The sequence below is a fragment of the Aptenodytes forsteri genome, unplaced genomic scaffold (genome assembly GCF_000699145.1).
Source record: "Aptenodytes forsteri isolate BGI_AS27 unplaced genomic scaffold, ASM69914v1 Scaffold119, whole genome shotgun sequence".
Lineage (NCBI taxonomy): Eukaryota > Metazoa > Chordata > Aves > Sphenisciformes > Spheniscidae > Aptenodytes > Aptenodytes forsteri.
In genome coordinates, this window is record NW_008796165.1 from 1,751,060 (window position 1) to 1,770,609 (window position 19,550).

The 19,550-nt window shown below is 35.2% G+C and overlaps 1 protein-coding gene across 5 annotated transcripts in view; it reads left to right on the top strand.

Annotated features, from left to right (window-relative positions):
• The window catches only part of FUBP1 (far upstream element binding protein 1), a 38,624-nt gene that overhangs the window by 6,129 nt on the left and 12,945 nt on the right, over nt 1-19,550 (top strand). The window contains exons 8-21 of one of the 5 annotated variants that reach the window (XR_002086303.1): nt 1,073-1,235; nt 1,315-1,413; nt 1,497-1,598; nt 2,263-2,365; nt 2,450-2,550; nt 3,181-3,322; nt 4,503-4,663; nt 5,512-5,666; nt 5,757-5,836; nt 8,736-8,864; nt 9,539-9,613; nt 15,012-15,157; nt 16,690-16,787; nt 17,667-17,714. Coding sequence is in view for 3 of the 5 variants with exons in the window: in XM_019474152.1 (XP_019329697.1) it covers nt 1,073-1,235; nt 1,315-1,413; nt 1,497-1,598; nt 2,263-2,365; nt 2,450-2,550; nt 3,181-3,322; nt 4,503-4,663; nt 5,512-5,666; nt 5,757-5,836; nt 8,736-8,864; nt 9,539-9,613; nt 15,012-15,157; nt 17,667-17,714 (1,504 nt within the window). In the remaining 2 variants the exon portion in view is untranslated. Of the gene's footprint in view, nt 1-1,072; nt 1,236-1,314; nt 1,414-1,496; nt 1,599-2,262; nt 2,366-2,449; nt 2,551-3,180; nt 3,323-4,502; nt 4,664-5,511; nt 5,667-5,756; nt 5,837-8,735; nt 8,865-9,538; nt 9,614-15,011; nt 15,158-15,530; nt 15,884-16,689; nt 16,788-17,666; nt 17,715-18,653; nt 18,794-19,550 lie in introns of those variants that run through there. The other 4 variants (XR_002086302.1, XM_019474152.1, XM_019474154.1 and 1 more) reach the window with 4 other exon arrangements.

Here is a 19,550-nt window from a genome sequence, read left to right on the forward strand (position 1 = left end):
TTTTTTTTTTTTTTTTTTTAATTACTGGCACAGAGGCTATATAACCACTTGAAGACCAACTTATCCTGGCTTTGCTAGGAAAGATCTTAAGTGTAGTAGTATATTTGGTATTACCTCATTTATGTTAGTTGCTCCCACTTCATGTTTGCAGGTAAGGCCTGCAGCTACATGTTTTCCTTTGGGAAAGCAGCATGGCATTCTTCTCTTATGTTGCAGCCAAGCAGGCTGCTGTTAATGAAGTCATTCCTTTATGGGAATTTTCTTTCTAATTACAGTTTATTCTGTTCACATATTAGAGGGAAGAGTTTTTAACTAATGTTAGTACTGTAATCATGATTTTACTCTGATGGCAACTGACTTACATGTGTGGTAAATACATACTTGCTTTTGTCCACTATTCTGGTAATGGTTACAAGTACAAATGTCCTTACTTTGCATGCTGAATCACGGTACTTGGTGTTAAAGCTAGGTTTATTTTACAGTCTGGGTTTTTTTTGCCTTTTTATAAAACTTAACATAAAATAGATCTACCTTAAGATTGGCTGTTAGTAGATTAAAGAGAAATTACTGTCAAATAAGAAGTAACCTGAATTACTACGGAAATTAAGCAAAGTTAGAAAAAGTTTTCTGTCTGGTGATTTCTTTTTTTTAATGCATTAGAAAAGGTAAATTGTAACAATTTAATATCTTCTAATTAACACAGGTTTATTTTTTTTTAATATTTTAAAGGACAAGGTTTCCATCTTCTGAATTAAGGTTTGATCAGTGTAACTATATTCAGGGATGATGGTCATGTTTGAGGAGGCAACTTTTACTTACACGTGTTTAGTAAAGAACCATCTTTTGTATTCTGACATTAGGATGGCTTTAGGTCTACCACATTATCTTGCAATTAGTTTCTTAAGTTACTGTTACAGATTTACTGAGTTTGCCTCATATTTTAGTGATAGTAATTATATTTCTCCTGCAGAAACTTTTCAAACTAAAAAAATAAAAATTTCCAAGCAGAATAGGTGTGGACACGATACTTGTAGGAATAAGTGGATTTATAAATGTATATATTCCTTCACAGATCAGCAAAAAGATTACTTGATCAGATAGTTGAAAAGGGAAGACCTGCACCTGGCTTTCATCACGGTGATGGACCTGGAAATGCAGTCCAAGAAATTATGATTCCAGCAAGTAAAGCAGGATTAGTTATTGGAAAAGGTGGAGAGACAATTAAACAATTACAGGTATATATGTATCTTCTTTTAAACGTGATAATATCGAACCTGGATTTTAGTGGGTATTGACCTCCCTTTTGTCAAATAGGAGCGGGCAGGTGTCAAAATGGTCATGATTCAAGATGGTCCACAGAACACTGGTGCAGACAAGCCCCTTAGGATAACTGGAGACCCTTATAAAGTTCAAGTAAGGAGTCCTTCAGAATTCAGAGCACTTTAAAATCCATTCTGATGTTGCAGTACCTAAATGAAATTTCACTCTTCTTTTAGCAAGCCAAGGAAATGGTGCTGGAGTTAATTCGTGATCAAGGTGGCTTTAGAGAGGTGCGCAACGAATATGGGTCAAGAATAGGAGGAAATGAAGGGATAGACGTAAGCATGGTTGAAAAACTTGTTCACTGTATTTTGAGATGTTAACATTAAAATGTTAAGCTGGGTAATACCACTTAAAGCTCTTAAACAGATTCCAAAAGTGGTTGTGTCATGTAAGTATTACTTGATCATTGCTGAAATTATGACTTTAAATGGTGTGCAGCATTCACTTTACATTACCAGCAGTTCTGAACAGTTTCAGCTAGCTGGAGTTTTTTATCAAATAAGCAAATAAGTTATATGGCTAAGTATCTAATGTCATTATAGAAATTGGAGTTTGGCCTTTACAGAAGAATATTTAAGTCCACCTATTATGCAAGTCATGAGCTTATAACTGTTCATCAGAGGTGAGGCTGAAAGTTTCATCTGCTAGAATCTGCATTTTAGGCCCATTCAGAACTTCTGTTCTTTGATTGTGAGAAGCATAATATCCACTGGAATTGCTGCCACTATGAGAACTTGTAGTGCATAGGATCTCTTTCTTTTGATACTTTTGTCCAGTATTTGCTAGGCTTGTGACTTGGTATTAAAAAATACTTCAGAAAGCCTTAAGTGGCGTAGGGCTGGCCCTAGTTTACCATTTTAATATGTGACCCTTTAATTGTGTGAATTTGGTAGGAATATTTGCATCGTCGATGTCCTGACTTTTTTTTCTCTCTTTAAGGTTCCAATACCACGATTTGCTGTAGGTATTGTAATTGGAAGAAATGGAGAGATGATAAAAAAGATACAGAACGATGCTGGTGTTAGGATCCAATTTAAGCCAGGTTGGTAATATGTCTGTAAGTTTCTGTGAATTGAGTGTAAATTTACTGGATTACATATACTGGAATAGTTCATTTTTATTCCAGATGATGGAACAACTCCAGATAGAATAGCCCAAATCACAGGGCCTCCTGACAGATGTCAGCATGCTGCAGAAATTATTACAGATCTCCTTCGAAGTGTTCAGGTTGGGTAATATGTTGTTTACCATTTAAAAATCTCCTGCTGGACTTTTGGAAAGACTTAAAACTTAAAAAATGAGTGTGTAACTAAAGAAAATAATTTAATGGTGCCATTTGAATCTATTTCAAAGTTCGGTCTGGAATATGAATGTTTGCTTTTACAGTTACAGTTTTGCAAGTATCAGGATGATAATGATAATACTGATTCAAAGTCATGGCAGTTCTTGATCTGGCTGGTTTTAGAGCTGCTTCTTCTGTTGTCTTGTATTAATAGCCAGTATCCTGTTACTTTTGGTTGTAATTGGTGTTTAAAAGATGGTTTAAATGCTTATTTTGAGATGAGCCCCACCACCGCATTCACAGAAGGCAGACAGAAATTCTGTCTTTGTGCATGTGAAACTTCCTGCTTTCTTCTATGTCGTTTCCTTCTCCATCTTTCATATGCAGAGTTGTACAGAACGTATTTTAAAATGTAATTTAGGTCTTCTGGAAAAGATAGTACTTTAACTGTCAAAACTATCTGAGTAATAAATCAGTTTTCTCTTAACAAATGGTGTGATGTAACCAGTTAGTATTAATAATTTGTTTGCAGTAATTTTTATAGAACATGCTAATTTGTTGCTTTTTCTTTTTAGGCTGGTAACCCTGGTGGACCAGGACCTGGTGGTCGAGGAAGGGGTAGAGGCCAAGGCAACTGGAACATGGGGCCTCCTGGTGGATTACAGGAATTCAATTTTATTGTTCCCACTGGCAAAACTGGATTAATCATTGGCAAAGGCAATATATCTTACATATGTGTATCTATATGTAGTTTAAAAAACTGAGCTTTTCTATTTGTACAAATAGCCATACTGGAGAGATGTTTCAAGAGAAGCCTTTGCAAATAGTTTCATGTACAGTAGAGCAACATAATGCTGCTAAATCATAACACTCCTAATACTCTTTTCAGATTTTCCTCACCAAAACACATAACTCAGTAGTTAAAAGTCAAGAACCAATCGATTTATCTAACACTTTTTTTTTTTTAGTGATAAGTACTGAGTTCCATTGGTAGTGTTTGGTAGATTCTTAGATTATGCATCTTACAATTAACTTGCATTTGATACTGCTTGATTAGCCTAGTGTTACTGCATTTGTAACTCACTCTTAAAACTAATTTTCACATATTCCAGTGAAGATCTTTTACAGTGGAATCCTGTAACTTATGTGTGTGTGTTAAAATAATTGCTTCTCAAATAATTTTGTTTTAAAAACAATTTACTGTATGCTTTGAAATGAAACGTTGGAGTTATCTTAATCTTTTGTTTGTAATGTGTTTTCCAGACACAGCAAATAGGCTGACATAGTTCAGTTCTTGACCTGGAAGGTTGATTGTTTTGGGGTTTTTTTAAATGCCAAATGACCCCTGTTTTGAAAACTTCGTGCCTACTAATGATACAAGTAACTTCTCAGGATCCTATAAGGGGAGGAACTAGTTTAGGGAATTTAACTTTCTGGTTTTAGTGCACTGCAAAAAATGGGGACTTTACCATCTGGTCAGCTTCTGGGTTTGGTTTTTTGTTATCTGTGCTTGCCTACTGCTTTATAGGGAGGTTAGGCTTTAAGGTTGTATTTACTGATAACCGTGGGTGTTGGTTGTTACTCATGTCTAATCTTACATCTTTACATGAATGGAAAAACCCAGACAACATCGTAGGAATTCCTTGTTGTTCTTTCTGAGTAACAATATTGTGGTCTTTAATTTTAAAAATAATTTATTTTTACTAGTTTATTGCAATCAAAGCTCTATACGACACTGAAGAGGCTTTTCATTAATTGTTGTTAGAATGTTCTTGTGTGGCTCGTAAGAATAGGTGTCTTTTCACTTCTTCAGCTTCCGTGCAGTTGACTTTCTCTGATTTGAATCTTAGTATTTTCACTTCAATGCATATCATAAAAGCTGTATGTTGCATCGTAGGTGGTGAAACTATTAAAAGCATAAGCCAGCAGTCTGGTGCTAGAATAGAACTTCAAAGAAATCCTCCACCTAATGCGGATCCGAACATGAAGATGTTTACTATCCGTGGAACACCCCAGCAAATAGATTATGCACGACAACTTATAGAAGAAAAGATTGGAGTGAGTGTATAACTGTATTTTGGTTTGCTATTATAACTAAACAGAGTAGGAAGCAAGTCTCCTTTGTGGAGACTTTTCTTCCATTTCACCGCCAAATTACTTAATCAGATAATAAATGGATAATAATAAATGGTAATCTGGGTTTAAAGTAATATAAACCTAACTTGATGCACCAAAAGAAGCAAAAACTTGAAAGAAACAGTTGCTTTCCTCAATGTAATATAGTGTATTGTTTAATGATGTCCTTGAAGATGCCCACTTTGTGCATAATGAAAAATTTTATTACTTCAAAGATATCCTTGATACTGTTAAAGCTACTAAACTGTGTTTAGTTTTTCAGTCTCAGTATGTTTAGGTAGAGTTTTAATCCAAGTTTACACTCTTTAAATTCACTGCACTTCAGTTTGCATGTGTATGCATGTAATCAAACATACTACCTGGTTTTTGTACCTGATCTTACAAACAGATTTAATTAGCAAGATTAGCCAGATTTAGATACATCAGTTTATTTTAAAACATAGTCTTGTTTTAATTTGTGGGGGTTTTTAATGCAGCTTGTGGAAAAATCCATGTTTATTTGTAAAATTCTTTATTTCCTCAAGAAAGAACTGAAATAAATGCAGCTTTTTAGTTGCTGTTACTGCCACAGCTGCTTTTAACTCTTGTTTAACTAGCCATAAGCCTAATTAATCTTCAGAAAGACTGTTTTCTCCAGGGAAATGTCTTAATTTGAAAATAGTCAAACCTTTTAGATTATATTCTTAAAGTGTTCAGATTTATGCTTCTAACCTGCTGAAAAATGGAGAACTTCAAGGTTTATTTTCATCTGTGTGCTACTCTTGTTACAGGGTCCAGTAAATCCATTGGGTCCACCTGTTCCCCATGGACCCCATGGTGTTGTTCCTGGCCCACATGGACCTCCTGGGCCACCAGGTCCTGGGGCTCCCATGGGACCATATAACCCAGCTCCTTATAATCCAGGGCCTCCTGGCCCTGCACCTCAGTAAGTACTGCTTCAGCTAGCTTCCTTTTTTGTAGGGTGACCCTGGGACTGGCTTTCATTGTATATGTATGACTTGATTTTTTTTTTTAGTGGTCCCCCAGCTCCATATGCTCCACAAGGATGGGGAAATGCTTATCCGCACTGGCAGCCACCAAATCCACCAGATCCAGGTAAGAAATGTCACAGTTTTGCTGTAGTGTGGATATACTTTGAGTATATCCATTTTGTCCTTACAAGTATATACGTTTCACAGTTCATTTGTGTTACACTGGTAAATCTGAAAAAGCTCCTATTCTTCAGGCTTTTCTTTACTGATTGTCAGTTTACGTATGTTTTACACTTTCCACATGTTGCTTGTGAGATGTTGAAATTCAGTTGTTACAGTTGGAATATGCGTCTTTACTAAGCGTTACTGATTCTGCATCCCAATTTATGATACTTTTTTGCAAGACTCGGTTAACTGATTTTGAGCAAATCAGTTCATTTTTCTTACAATGGATGTTTTTACATAAAGCTCTTTAATGAGGATGTGTTTTTTTTCCCTAATAGTCAATGACTTTGCGTTTTATTTTAAACAGTGCCCCGTACAATCTCACTGATCCTGACTTTGCACAGTTCATGCTATATTGCATATCTCTACCTTTTGTTGACCTATGTGAGGATGGCTTCTCCGAGTGTGATACAAATGTATTATGTTCAGTCCTTTTTGAGGGATAAAAATTCTGTTGAGCTGCTGTTAATACAGTAAAACTAGTTAGGATTGTGTATTTTGAGCTTTTGCTTATAATGGTTTTGTATTTTCTTCTGATACCCATCTTTGTAGAATCTGTTTCTTCTATTTCTGTTTATCTTTTTCAAGACCGGGAGTTTTTACTTAATTACAACTTCCTGAAGTTTTAGTATCCTGCTTTTCTTTAAGTTACATCCTTTGGTTGGACTAGAGCATAAGGGAAAACGGAACTGCAGTCACAGAAGGCGTGGTAAGGCTAGATGCTTGAGTCACTTGTACCTCATTTGTTTGAGGTAGAGCTTCTTCAGAACTTCGGCCAAAAGATCTCAATTTTATTTTTTGTTATAAATGGAATAAATATTTTCTGATAGCCACTGGTCCTGACACAAGTTCCACTAGTGAAAAAGGGGAGGGCTTTGGAGGATGTTACAGTCTACAAGAGAGTTCTATTCATGTTCAAGTCTTTTATATATCCTTTCTTGGCAAAAAAACATCTCTGGTTTCATTTCCCTAATTTATAAAAGGTAGCTCTGTGTGCATTCAGTTTAGTATTTAAAAATGCCTGTTGACGTTATTTAAAAGTAGAATGATTCACAGTGACTTGACTTGAAGTCTCAGCATACCAAAAGTGTCATTTAATCCAAAACCACTGCCAAAATATTACAGCCTTTTTTCATACTACCTTTTCATTTTTTATAATTTATCTACATAAAGATCTGTAAGAAAAAGGCAAATACTCAACTTGATGTCATCTTGATGATGATTTTAAACCATTTTTTTGATAAATACTCCTCTTAAAAATCTAATGACGTTTTCTTATGTGCAGTTGAAGTTGGTGTTTTTTTCGACTAGCATTTACTTGGATGAGTTTTGTACAGTTGTCCACTTAGTTGCTCATTTCAGTGTAACAAATGGGTTATTTTAGTATTTTTTTCAGAGGTGCTTTCTCCAGAACCATGCTTGCCTCTTGTCACGTGAAAGTGGAGCTAGTTACTACAGTCAGATTTCTTTGGAAATTTAATGAATCCCGCTCTGTGTTCTTCTATTCTAGAGAAGTAGCTACTAAGGGGAAGGAGGGGGGGAACCGAGCAATGTCTTATTTGCTATTTGCAGGTAACGTTAGAATATAGTACATATTAGTTTAAATCCACTATTGTTGATGGAAGCAGTATAATTTAAAAAGGAAACAGCGTGTTAACATTGTTTTCTGTATGCTGATACTACTGTGTGCTTTTTAAGTGGTTACATCTGACTTCAATGCTGAATGAAATACTGCAAGAAATTTGTTGTGGATTTCTTCTCCCTGAATGCCTTTTTCAGGAGATTTCTTCTTTCTCTTCCATTAGTCACTGCCTTACCTATTTTGTTTTTGGGGGAAATATACTTCCATTCCCATGTTCTAAAGTATCAGTTGTGTCAATGTCTTTATGTGAAGTTCTTTCCTCAGTTGGCCGCATTTATTTGTAGATATTTTTATTCTTCAAGGATGCAAATAATGTTGAAGGATGCTGGTTGTGTTATAGAACATTACATTCTCTAATAGTAGATTTGCAGTTTTTGTGAATTGCCAATCTGGTAATGTAATTAATCTCTGTGATTCAGCAAGAATAAGCCATTCCTAAAGGCTGTATGTGAAAAACAGAGAAATAAGGCTCTAGGAAGCAGCATCGTTGGCCTACCTAGATGTAGGTAAAAATAAGGGAAGCATGGAGATAGCTTCAGAAGATGCAAGTGTTGCTGCTATTTGTTATACTAAAAAGCTGTAAGTAAACAGTGATGCTTTATAACCATGTATGGGGATTCAGGTTCTTAAAATACTATGTCTCTCTGTATTTTACTGTTACCTTAAAAAGTTTAACTGACAAGCATTGCAAATACCTAGTAAGACTTGTATTCTTCTGTTTCAGAAATATGTATTTGGCATGCCTCCTCCGCCTCTTGCCAGTGTCATTAGTGTGAGGTTATAACAAAAGTAAAACCACTGAAATTGTTTGGTGCTCGAATGATTCATTGTTGCTACCGTTTAGTAACATGACTGTTTAATTAAACTTGAAAATCTGTTTCTGTTACCACATTTAAAAATTAATAAATGACATTGTAGTAGTAAGGGTTCTAGAATGATTTTATTTCATCAGTCTTATGAAAGTATGCTTTGTACAGTACACTTGTCTGAAACCTAATCGAAAGTTTGTGCTAGAAAGAAAAGATACTTACAGGATGGTTATTTGGTTTAGATGGTTTTTTCCGTGGAGGAAAATATGAGTGCTTAGGACAGGGTTAATTGAGGACAGCATTCCGTTCATACTACTTTTATAAATGCTTATGGTTTGTTTTCATAGGTAAGCCAGGAACAGATCCCAATTCAGCAGCATGGGCAGCTTACTATGCTCACTACTATCAGCAGCAAGCACAGCCACCACCTGCAGCCCCTCCTGGTGGACCGGCTACAACCCAAACTAATGGACAAGGTAGCTGTTTAGTAAAATGGATAAATTTCTCATTGCCAGGAGTGTAGATGCCCCGTTATTTTTTTATTATTGTTGTCATATATTGGGTAAATTTATTGTAAGGTAGCTGGCTTTTTTGGAAAACTTGCTTACAGCCTTCAACATTGCTTTTCTTAATTTCAGCCATAATAAGGGTAATGTATTTATCATGTAATATACTCCAAAGAGAATTTTGCTGCAACTTGGGCTGACTTAATTGCATCTACATAGTGCAGTCAGTCATAAGTAAAAGTGGAATGAGCCAAACCGTTGATTGTCATTTGCTTAAACAGTTGCATCACTTCCAGTGGTTTTAGGACAATTACAATTGTAGTATTTAGTTGTATTAGTATAATTGTTGTGCCTGGATGAGGCTTACTGCTTAAATTTTAAGTAGTATTTTGTACCATGAGTGGTGTGCATTTCCCGAATCTTGAAAACATACTGAAAACTTTAAATGATTCTTTGTTTCTTTGTGGTGTCTTTTACTACTTGTTTATATTTGTAGTAGCTTGTACCACATGGGTTTATAGTGTCAGGTTTGAGTGATGTTATTTGGGATTGTCACTGAAAAATTCAGCTGATTATTTGTAAACTGTTCTATGTATGAAACAAAATCCAGTAGTTTTATTTTGACTATTTTTAATGTAATTCAGGAGATCAGCCAAATCCAGCACCAGCAGGGCAGGTTGACTATACCAAGGCCTGGGAGGAGTACTACAAAAAAATGGGTATGTGTGCTTGGTTTTTTCTGTTGTTTCATAGTAGAATGTTTTAGGAGACTTGCATATCTCGTTTGAGATGGGCTTTTTTTACCCCCCAAAAAAAAATGCACAATCCGTGTGTCTTCTGAACCATATACTGCTGGAAGCCCTGAACCCTGCAGAAAAACAGACTTAAAAATTTGTGTTGTGTTTAAGGCATTTACTTGTACTCATGCTAGTAATTAGCTTTGCAAAAATACTTCATACCTAATGAGATGTCTATATTTGATCATTGGGAAACAACTTCTTTTAAATACTTCAATCTGAGTATTTTTAAGTATATTTTTAAAGTATATTTCATAAGTTAAGGAGTTCAACTGTGATCTACTTTATGAAGCTGTTGTTTGTCGTCTTTGGTAGTTGTTTCCTAATGCTCTTAAGATTACAGATTTTTTTTTTTTCTTGTAACTTGCTTTCTGTGTTCCAGGTTATTAAAGCATTGTAACTAGCTTTCATTTATATCGTGCCCTCTTTAAAATAGTATTTGCTTTGCAGCACTTAAGAGCTGTGTTTAAACTGCAGGTTATATTTTGTTGCTAGCTTTTTCCAAATATTTTGTTTGAGCTGACTTAACAAGCAAATACATTTCAGTTTTATAAGTTGATGATTTCATCATTTACTGATTAAGGAAAGAATATGTGGTCTTGATGCACTGGCAGAAGGTGGTGCTATCTTTTAAATAATGAGAATGTCTTGCAGGTCAGTGTTTTGTCCACAGTGTCCTTCCATGGATATTGTGGTTGATGTCGACTTGTATACTGAGGACTAGTGGGCTTATAAATGCCAGTGCTTTCCATGGTATCTGTTTGACCAGACATACAGTAGCATCTAGTTTGGATTTCTTGTTTGTTTGGGTGGGTGGGAGGGTTTGGTGAGGTTTTTTTGCCCTCTTCCAACTGCACCCAATTTTCTCATGGAAAAGCATTTGAGTTAAGATTAATAGCATGTTCAATTCCTCTTACCAGCCTTCTACCAGATTGATCTCAAATTATTTGCCAAGACATAACTTACCTTTATTCTTCTTTATTTTGGCACAGCATAAGTGATGAAATGAAACAGAAAATATGTAATGATGATTTACTTCAAGAATAGTGTGTCAGACTAAGAAAATTGCAACAGAACTCCCAAACACATGATTTTTAAGATGTGATGGGCCTTTCCATTTTTCCTCTTCCTGTTTCATTTAACTACTTTTTTTTCCATTTACTGTCTCTGTTAGTTCAGCTCACATTCTTCGATGCAAAGTTGTGGGGTTTTTTCACTGCCTTTTTAAGAATAATGTAATTCGTTGGCAGGGGCTCTGCCATCTTTCTCATTTGCTATCTGGAAAGCAAAGTCTGGGTTGCGCTAGCCTTGCGTTTGCTCTAATTAAATAATAGCTAGTTATAAAGTGTTGGGATAGAGTTTCTGGGAGCAAGTCCAGAGAGAAGTGTGAACCCAAAAAAGATAGACATTGGGAGATGTAAAGAATTGCTCTTAAAATGCAAAATTAAAAAATCCCAAGACAACAATCAAAGAAGAGGGAAAACAGAAGGGCAGTTTTGATCTTCATTTCTTTTTCTAGTTCAAAGTGAGTTCTTTGCCTGAAGGAGCACTCTTGATGTCTGGACCTGTATAACTTGATTGTGTAAATAATGAGAACTTTTTGCTTCTTCAGCATGTTGAAAATCTTAACATCCGCTTAGAAAAGAGGAAGAACTGACTGAGTGAGGTTGAAGGGCGGAGAATTCACCTAGAGTTGATTTAGTGCTAAATGGAGGTGTTTTTCCCCACCTCCTTAACAACAATGTTAAGTAGTAGATCTGATGAACAGGCAGGCTGTCCATCAGCAGGTTCATGTGGTCTCTGGGCTCTCAAATACAGCTATTACTGTATGTGCTTTCTACAGTACTGTAATGCTTCTGTCCCTATTAACTTGTGCAAAAAGGGGAAGGTAGGAATTACAAGTCACTCACTCTTCAAGGACTCTCTCAGATTTTTCACAGCATGGATAATTACACAAACAGCTGTTTTGGAGAACTGGTCTGAAACTTGGGACTTGCTGAGCCCAAGCAGCTTTATTTTTGCTGCTGAAGAAAGCTACTTCGATAATCCATGGGGCAAGCTTATGAGGGTGACAGTACTGAGCTGAACAAGTTGGATGTGTTACTGCAATTGGTACTCTGGATTTTCTCATACTTTAAGTATGAGCGATCTGAAAACTCTAAAGCACTCCTGAATACTCCCATCAAAACCATAATACAGTTTTCCAAAGTGGCTTCCTACTGGTGCAGTATGACTCGGCTAATGACAGAGAACACTTTCCTATTTTTTTCAGTGTATAGAACAGTGACTTGAAAATAACCTGTTTTCCAACTCACAAATGTAGTGGCAAAGTCCATCTCCTTTTTCAGACTCTCGTTTTGGTCAGGGACTGTTGCTTTGAGTAGCAAATACAATTAAAAATAAGACTGAAAAGCTAGTAAAATTACTCATGCACACTGGTAAGTTACTGTACATGGATCTTGTAGGTGACCCAAACCATCTGTTTGCTTGATACCCTACTTCATAAATTCAGGAAGTTTTAAATTTCCCTTGAGTATTAGCAGGTCACAAGACAGTAGTTTAGCTTTTGAAGACACAGATGCTATTATCTTGAATTGGAGACATAGTATTTTTATTCTTTCCTACAAGGGCTGAAATAAAGATTTGCGTAACTGGGCCCTAAAAATCTCCCAAGGATAACAGTTCCATCTAAACAAGAAGTCATATTTCGATAAATGATCTATATGTCACCATAGGAGTTCGTAAATTTATCATTTAAAGTCATTCTAGTATATTGTGGGCTTGATTTTTAGTTAAGGGATTCCATAATAAAGTAGTGGAACTGTTCTTCAATGATTCCACAGCATTGTAGCGGGAAGGAGGACAAAGAACAGGTTTTTTCTCTTGTTAGAATCACCTTTGATTTGAGTAGTGGAAGAACCGTAGAATCATCTGGCATTTTCTTTCTTAACCTTCCTTAATGGGAAGGTATTCTGCGTTTCTTGTATTTCCTTTGTATGTAGTTTATCAATCTTGTTTATTAGTGTTCCAGTTGAATCTGGATATTAATAAGCATGTACTGTCAGTGCAGTTCTGTACACTGAAAAGAAGTTTCAACTAAACTGCTGAATTCCATGTGTAGGTTCAGAATTACTTGCAGTACTTAGTAGGAGAACGATGCAGCTAAAATACTTTGAATTTTTACTAACCTATTTCAGGACAGAAGGTCCTGTTTGACATCTTTGAGTAGATGTTAAATTTCCTATACTGCATTTATTATTTGAAGTGCAACACTGCCTTGGGATAGTTGGCTGAACGTCAGAAGATTCTTGGGTCATATTACACAAAAAACGCCTTAGCTTTGACATTGAGTTGTGCTGACAGCTATGACATAGCTAAATGATTTGTAATTAGAATTATCTCATAAATTAATAGTGAACTTGCAAAAAGTGTATCCTGGGATAATTTGTAACCATACTGAAGATCATTTTGGTTAAAATAATTGATCAGAAGTGTAAATTGTAAGTTGTAGTAAATTATAATTATAAATTGTGATTTCAGCTCTTAAGATTTGAAGAAATTTAAGTAAGTTTTTCTAGGAAAACAATTGCTTTACTGTATAACCCAAAAAGTGATGGAGAGGTTTTTTTAATATATCTACAGTGTAAGTGGAAAAACCACGTAAGTTGTATACAGGGTTGGAAAATGGAAGATTGTATTTTGAAGACGTTCAGGATAGTGCTTTGCCAAATGTTCAGATTCTCTGCTCACACTTAATGTTTTTGAGAGGATTGGAAGAATACACACGTATGTAAGAGGAGTGTGGGTAGCTAGTATTCTTATGTGAATTTTCTGTGTAAAAGTATTTAGAAAACAAACCAAACCAACCTTCTGTCTGATACCCTAGAATACAGTTCATTAGAATCTTTGATACTCATGTTCCCCAGAAGGTTGCTCAGCGGTCTTGTATCCAAACAAAAGGTTAGGTGGTTTCAGGTAGGATTGAAACCTTTCAGCCCTCATTGTGTGGAAGCTGCCCCTTTTTCTTGATGGCAGAACAGAAGATTACGTGCACATTGTACAGGGTGCAGGCTTGCATTTTGCTTGGATTTATTTGGTGTAGTGTGATTGGATGTGGTGTTTTGGTTTTTGGTTTTTTTTTTCCTAGTATCCTAGAAAAACTTGGAGGTGGTGAGTTTTTGATAGTATCCTAATTCTGACTGTAAAACTTTGATACGAAAAAAATAACCCTTTAAGAATGTGAATGTAGATCACAAAAATGTTGTATCACAGTAATAGTTGCTCTGTTTTGGAAGTTCAAGAAACTTAAAATGAAGCACTCCATATAAAACCCTTCTGTCTGTATGCATGCAAGTGTGAGGACAGATGGTTGGATAGAGTGTGTTGTTCTGCTTATAGTCAGGTACATTCTGCAGTAGTAACTGCAAAAGCACCTTTCAGATAAAAAATTGTGAAGAAGATAGTGGTAATAAGTGGAGTGTGTTTGATGTTTCTGAAATAAGAGAAGGGAAAAAGGAAGTAAAGATGTCTGCGACAAACCTTCCTTGGAAGAACAGCATGACTGAGGTCCTAAAAAGTTGGCTGTAATTTTTTTTTTTTTTTTTTTTTTTGATACACTGAAGAGTCCTTGTGTATTAGTCTATCGTCTTTATAAAGTTTTTAAGCTGCAAGTTGATTTTGTTGGAAGGACCGGTAGTTCTCAGCTGTCGGGGGGGGGAGTGTGTGTGTGTACGTGTGTGTGTGTACATGCTGTTATTTCTAGAGGATCAGAACTAAAGCAAAAGTTGGAAGGAGAAGTTTCAGGACTATATTCTATGGTGGAGTAAATGTTTACAAAAATTAATGCTCTTTTTGAAAAATGTAATCTGCAATAACCTAGCAGTTGCATTAAGGAGCCCAAAATTGGGGGAGTGAACGAATTGGCATCTGGTAAATTAATTAATGCAGTCTGTACAATAAGATAAAGTCAGTCTAGGTGGATTACAAAAAGTAATCTTGCCTGTTGACCTGTATTTTAACTTAAATGCTACCGGTTGTTCAGGTCAGTTTAGGTCAGCAGGCTTTAAAGACTTTTGCTCTGAAACATGATTCAAGAGGTGGAAAAAACTGTCCTTACGGTTCCTCAATTTTGCTTTACATGGGAATTGTTACATTAAAATAATAGGATGAGTGGTTAGGTAAAAAAAAGCAGCCGCAAGATTATTGAAAAGCCTTGGAGGAATATTGCAAGAAGCTAGGGGATGTTTGTTAGGCAGTGAGATTTTGAAATTTTCTCATTTCTATTGCAGCAACAAAGCTATATAATCTTAATTACTTGTAGGTCAAGCAGTTCCTGCCCCTGCTGGGGCTCCGCCAGGTGGTCAGCCAGATTACAGCGCCGCATGGGCTGAGTACTACAGGCAACAGGCAGCATATTATGCCCAGACGAGTCCACAGGGAATGCCACAACATCCTCCAGCACCACAGGTATAAAGTTTTAAGTGGTTTTTTTGACTGGCTTCCATTTCAGTGGTTATAGATATTTTTTTGCATGTCTCCTGCTTTGTTACCTTTGGAGTATGCATCTTTTTTTATAGCGAAATAACTATCAGAATAATTAATACATGGCTTTGTTTACCTGATAACTTGAGTTCTGTATCTATCCATATGTTTGGTGATTATGGTTTTTTTTAAAAAAAAGAAAAACTTTCTCCTCCCAGGGTTTTGAAAACCATGCAAGAAGCCACCACCATTTACATTAACCAATTTTTCCTTCTTAAAGGCTTCACTCCTGAGTTAGCTCAATTTAAAGGATTTTCTTTAACTTTTTGTGTATCTCTTATGTATCTCTTCTGCACAGGGCCAATAATAAGAAGTGGACAATACAGTATTTGCTTCATTGTGTGGGGGAAAAAACCTTTGTTAAATGTATGGATGCAGACGCCTTGATGAAGATCTTAATTTTGTTTGGTTAAAAAAATAGTGTTTTTGAAAATGTACAAAATATCTATCACTACTGATAGGAGGTAATATTTCTGTGTAGAAATGAAAAATGGTTTGTTTTTAGTATTAGTGTAGATGTACACATTCCAGCAAATGTATTTGCAATTATGTGGTCAATGCTTTGTGATATAAATGTACTTTTTCAATGTATACTTTATCACTTTTAAAATGCCTGTTTTGTGCTTTACAATAAATAATATGAAACCTCCTGTGTCGGTAAGTTGGATATGTGGGTACATAAAGAATTATAGGATTGATTTGCAACGCTGAATCAAGGTACCTGTACACAAATGAGATTTTTTTTTCCCCCCCCATGAAACCTTGTTGAGTTTAAAAACTTGTCGTTAGCATGTTTTTCCCTTCTTGCAGAATAGTTGTAGATGGAGGATCTCTTTCATTCATTGTATTTTGCTGCCTAGCACCAGTAATCTTGATACCTTAATTTTCTTTCTATTTGATTAAAATTGCATGTGTTTAAGAAGGTGATCTTTTGGCATACTTCCATTGCATTAACAGTGAAATTTCCTTTTATACATGACCACTGTTTCAGACCTGTGCAGCTGCTATAACAGATAACTTTTGTTCTTAATTGAATACTTCAAAACTGTTCCTGCATAACTATTTTACCGATTTTTCAGACTAGTTATAAAATTTATTTTAAGTGTAATGTGCTTAAGCCTTCAGTTTAAAGCAGTCCAAATTCAGTGTAGAAAAGTCAATGTGGTATGCATAGTAGTTACAAAAATTGCATCTGTCCTTAAAACGCTGTTTTGTTTGAGTGGTGGGGAGCGATTGAGAACTTCCTGCAGAGCAGATAACTTCTGTTTTTGTAAATACTCAAGTATTGAATCAATTGATTATTTTTTTATATATACTTGAAACTTCTTATTGCTCTAATGCTCATACTAAAAATCTGATTCTCTTGAAATCCTATGTTTGCTCTTTGCATATTTATTGGCTCTTTGCGTATATTAGACTACATGCAATACAGTCTGTCTTGCCATTGTCTGTTGAAGTGCAGGTTTGATCCAGCCAGTATAGAACTAGCTCTATAGGGGTGAGGAGGACTGTGCTGTGTATCATCCTTGATTGTTCCTTCAAGGAGCATTGCACTGTAAGTACATCAGAATGACAAATTGATGAACTGCAACAGTATCTTTTTGTCAATGTTCCACATAATGAAAATGCCATACTTGTGTGACTATTATGTTGGAATACAGTGCTGATATCTTAGGAAATCATAATTGCTTCTTAATTCAGAAACATAGGTTTGCGTATATATATATATATATACATACACATAATATGAGCTTGGTGGGTAAGTATTCCTGAAACGTTTAGCAATAGCTAAAGAAAATCATGTTTCTGTTTATCTGAGTAATAGTTCTTTTCATTAGTACTCCTGAGACAGCTGTATCATTCAGTGTTTTAAAGTATGCATATCGTAACATTGAAGTCTTCGGAACCACTTGTTAGACAGAAGTTGTCTTTGTCTTCAGATAGTTTGCAGACATGTAGTGATGTAGGTATGTTTTAAATAATTCTATAACTGTTACTTGCTTTATATTTTGGAACACCATATTGTTGCTTTGAGAATAAATTTTTTTTAGGGTGGCTGCACAGAGAAGTAAAAGTTAAGGCTTGACAATTGAAGTAGTTTATTCAGGTAACTAGCAATGTATGTATTGTGCTGTAGAAATAGAAGGAATTATTTTTATCCCTTTTAAAATTAGGAATTATTCTGGTAGCTTAAAAAAGGCTAGGACAGTATTTGCTATCTTTAGTGTAGGGTATGAAGTTTAATAGTTCAGATATTTTGCATGGTATTTTGTAGATAACCTTAGAGAATGGTGCATTTATTATGTACTAAACTGAGCAAAATTAAATTCACTGGATTCTTTATCATTCACAAAATGGAGGCTGTTGATTTTGATTCATTTAAGGTATAAAATCTTTATTAATTGCAAACAGTGCAATTATTTATACTTCACAGTGCCTTCCCAGACCTTCCACCTTAGGTTCTGCTGCAAAAAAGCAACAGGTAAGCACAACCTAAGGAAGTATATAAATTAATATATTTCAGTACATTAATGTTGTCCCTGTGAGATCTTTGTGGTTGTGTATTGAAAAGCAATCTGCTGCTTCCCCAAATGCATTGTTACTCACGGTTCCATTTCAGTGGAAAGTCTTTTAAGTTTTTAAACAACTGTTTATATTTCTAGGTAAATATGTTTTGGGTTTTTGTTGGTTTTTTTGGTTTTTGTTTTTGGTTTTGTTTTTTTTTTTTAAGAAAAGATGAGTAGATTGCAGTAATTAAACTTTATCAGATTAAGTAATTTTTGTTATTTTTCCTCAAACAGCTAATTGTTGCAATTAAAGAATCAAAACCTTTAAAATATGCAGGAGTTGCTTTGGTTAGAAACGTCAACAGCCTTCACAAATGTTTTTTTATAATAGGGCACTATTCCCACTTAAACCCGTAAGACCTAAATATAGAGAATATGACTTGTTGTTATCACTGAACTTGATAACTTGTCTTACAGTTATAGTGTGTTAGTGGAATTTTTAGATAACTTAGTTTGCTTATTCATACTTGACATGGTAGGAAAACAGGTTCTGGAGTTTCAGAGATTAGTATGTTTTAACTGAAAAAGCATGTGCACCAATTAAATGTTAACAGTACAGCAAATAATATTTTATCTATATAGCAGTCAGTGTATCCTGTTTCTTGATACTTCAACTGAATTGCTGTATATTTTGATAGTTTAAAATGTTTGTATGTCTTACAGATGGTCTGGTACAGGTTTTTGTTTCTGGTTTTTGTTGCCTTTTTTTTTTTTAGCTTAAAGTAAAGCAGCATCTATTTGGTTTTTTGTTGATTATTCTGTTTCTAAAATGTGCTGCTCCTCTTTCAAAAGTCCTGCTTATCTGTACATCAAAGAAAAATATTCAAAAATACTGCCTTCATTTTCACACACAGTGCTGAAGATGCTGCAAGCACCAAATCATAGCTCATAGAATCAGGTCCTGAGATAGTTACTACCAGTAAAGAGGAATCCTTTGAGTGTATGCCATTGGTGAGCCGATGAGCATGGACCATAGAAGGGCTCCATGTAGAAGGTAAAATTGGCAAAAACATAACAGATTTGAAATGTATCCCATACATAATGGTGTAGGGTATAATTTTTGTTTTGATCACTTTTCATTCTTTAAAGTATTATTTGTTTGACCATAAATGTTCCATAATCTGTTAAGTTTTTTAAACTGTGATTTAATAATATAAACCATCTATTTTAGTTTATATTCTTCTAAACAGCCAAGCTTAGATATATTTAATTTTTGAACTAAATTAATAGTTGTGCTTCAGTTTCTCAAGCCACTTAATATTTCATCTATAGTTTAATATGTAACTTCATTTTTGACGTGAGAAAAGGTTAGGTGTGTACCATTTGGATTTTGATACTGTGAATTTAGTGCTGGGGTGAGTCATTTGTTCACTTCCTTTTACATGATACTTCTTTCTTCAACTGTTGTTGTTAAAATATCTTAACAGTCTTTCAATTGTAAATTTAGCCAGTGGGAGGAGATAGAGAAGAAAAAGCCAGTTCATTGGAATGTTGCTAGTGTGTGGAAGATGAGATGTTCTTGTGTGTAGCATTTGAGGTGTATTGACTTCCAGCTTTCTCACTGCTGGGCTTACAGGCATGCTATTTTGTGCTAAGCATAGTGTTTCTTTTTCAACTCTGTCTCCAAACTCATAGTTCTTAGGAGAACAGAAAACAGATTATTGGAGTTATCCCGATCCAAAAAGATAACTGGACTTCCTTAGAAATGTAATGAACTTGTCCAAAAGGTGTCTTTAAATGTTTCCTGTCCG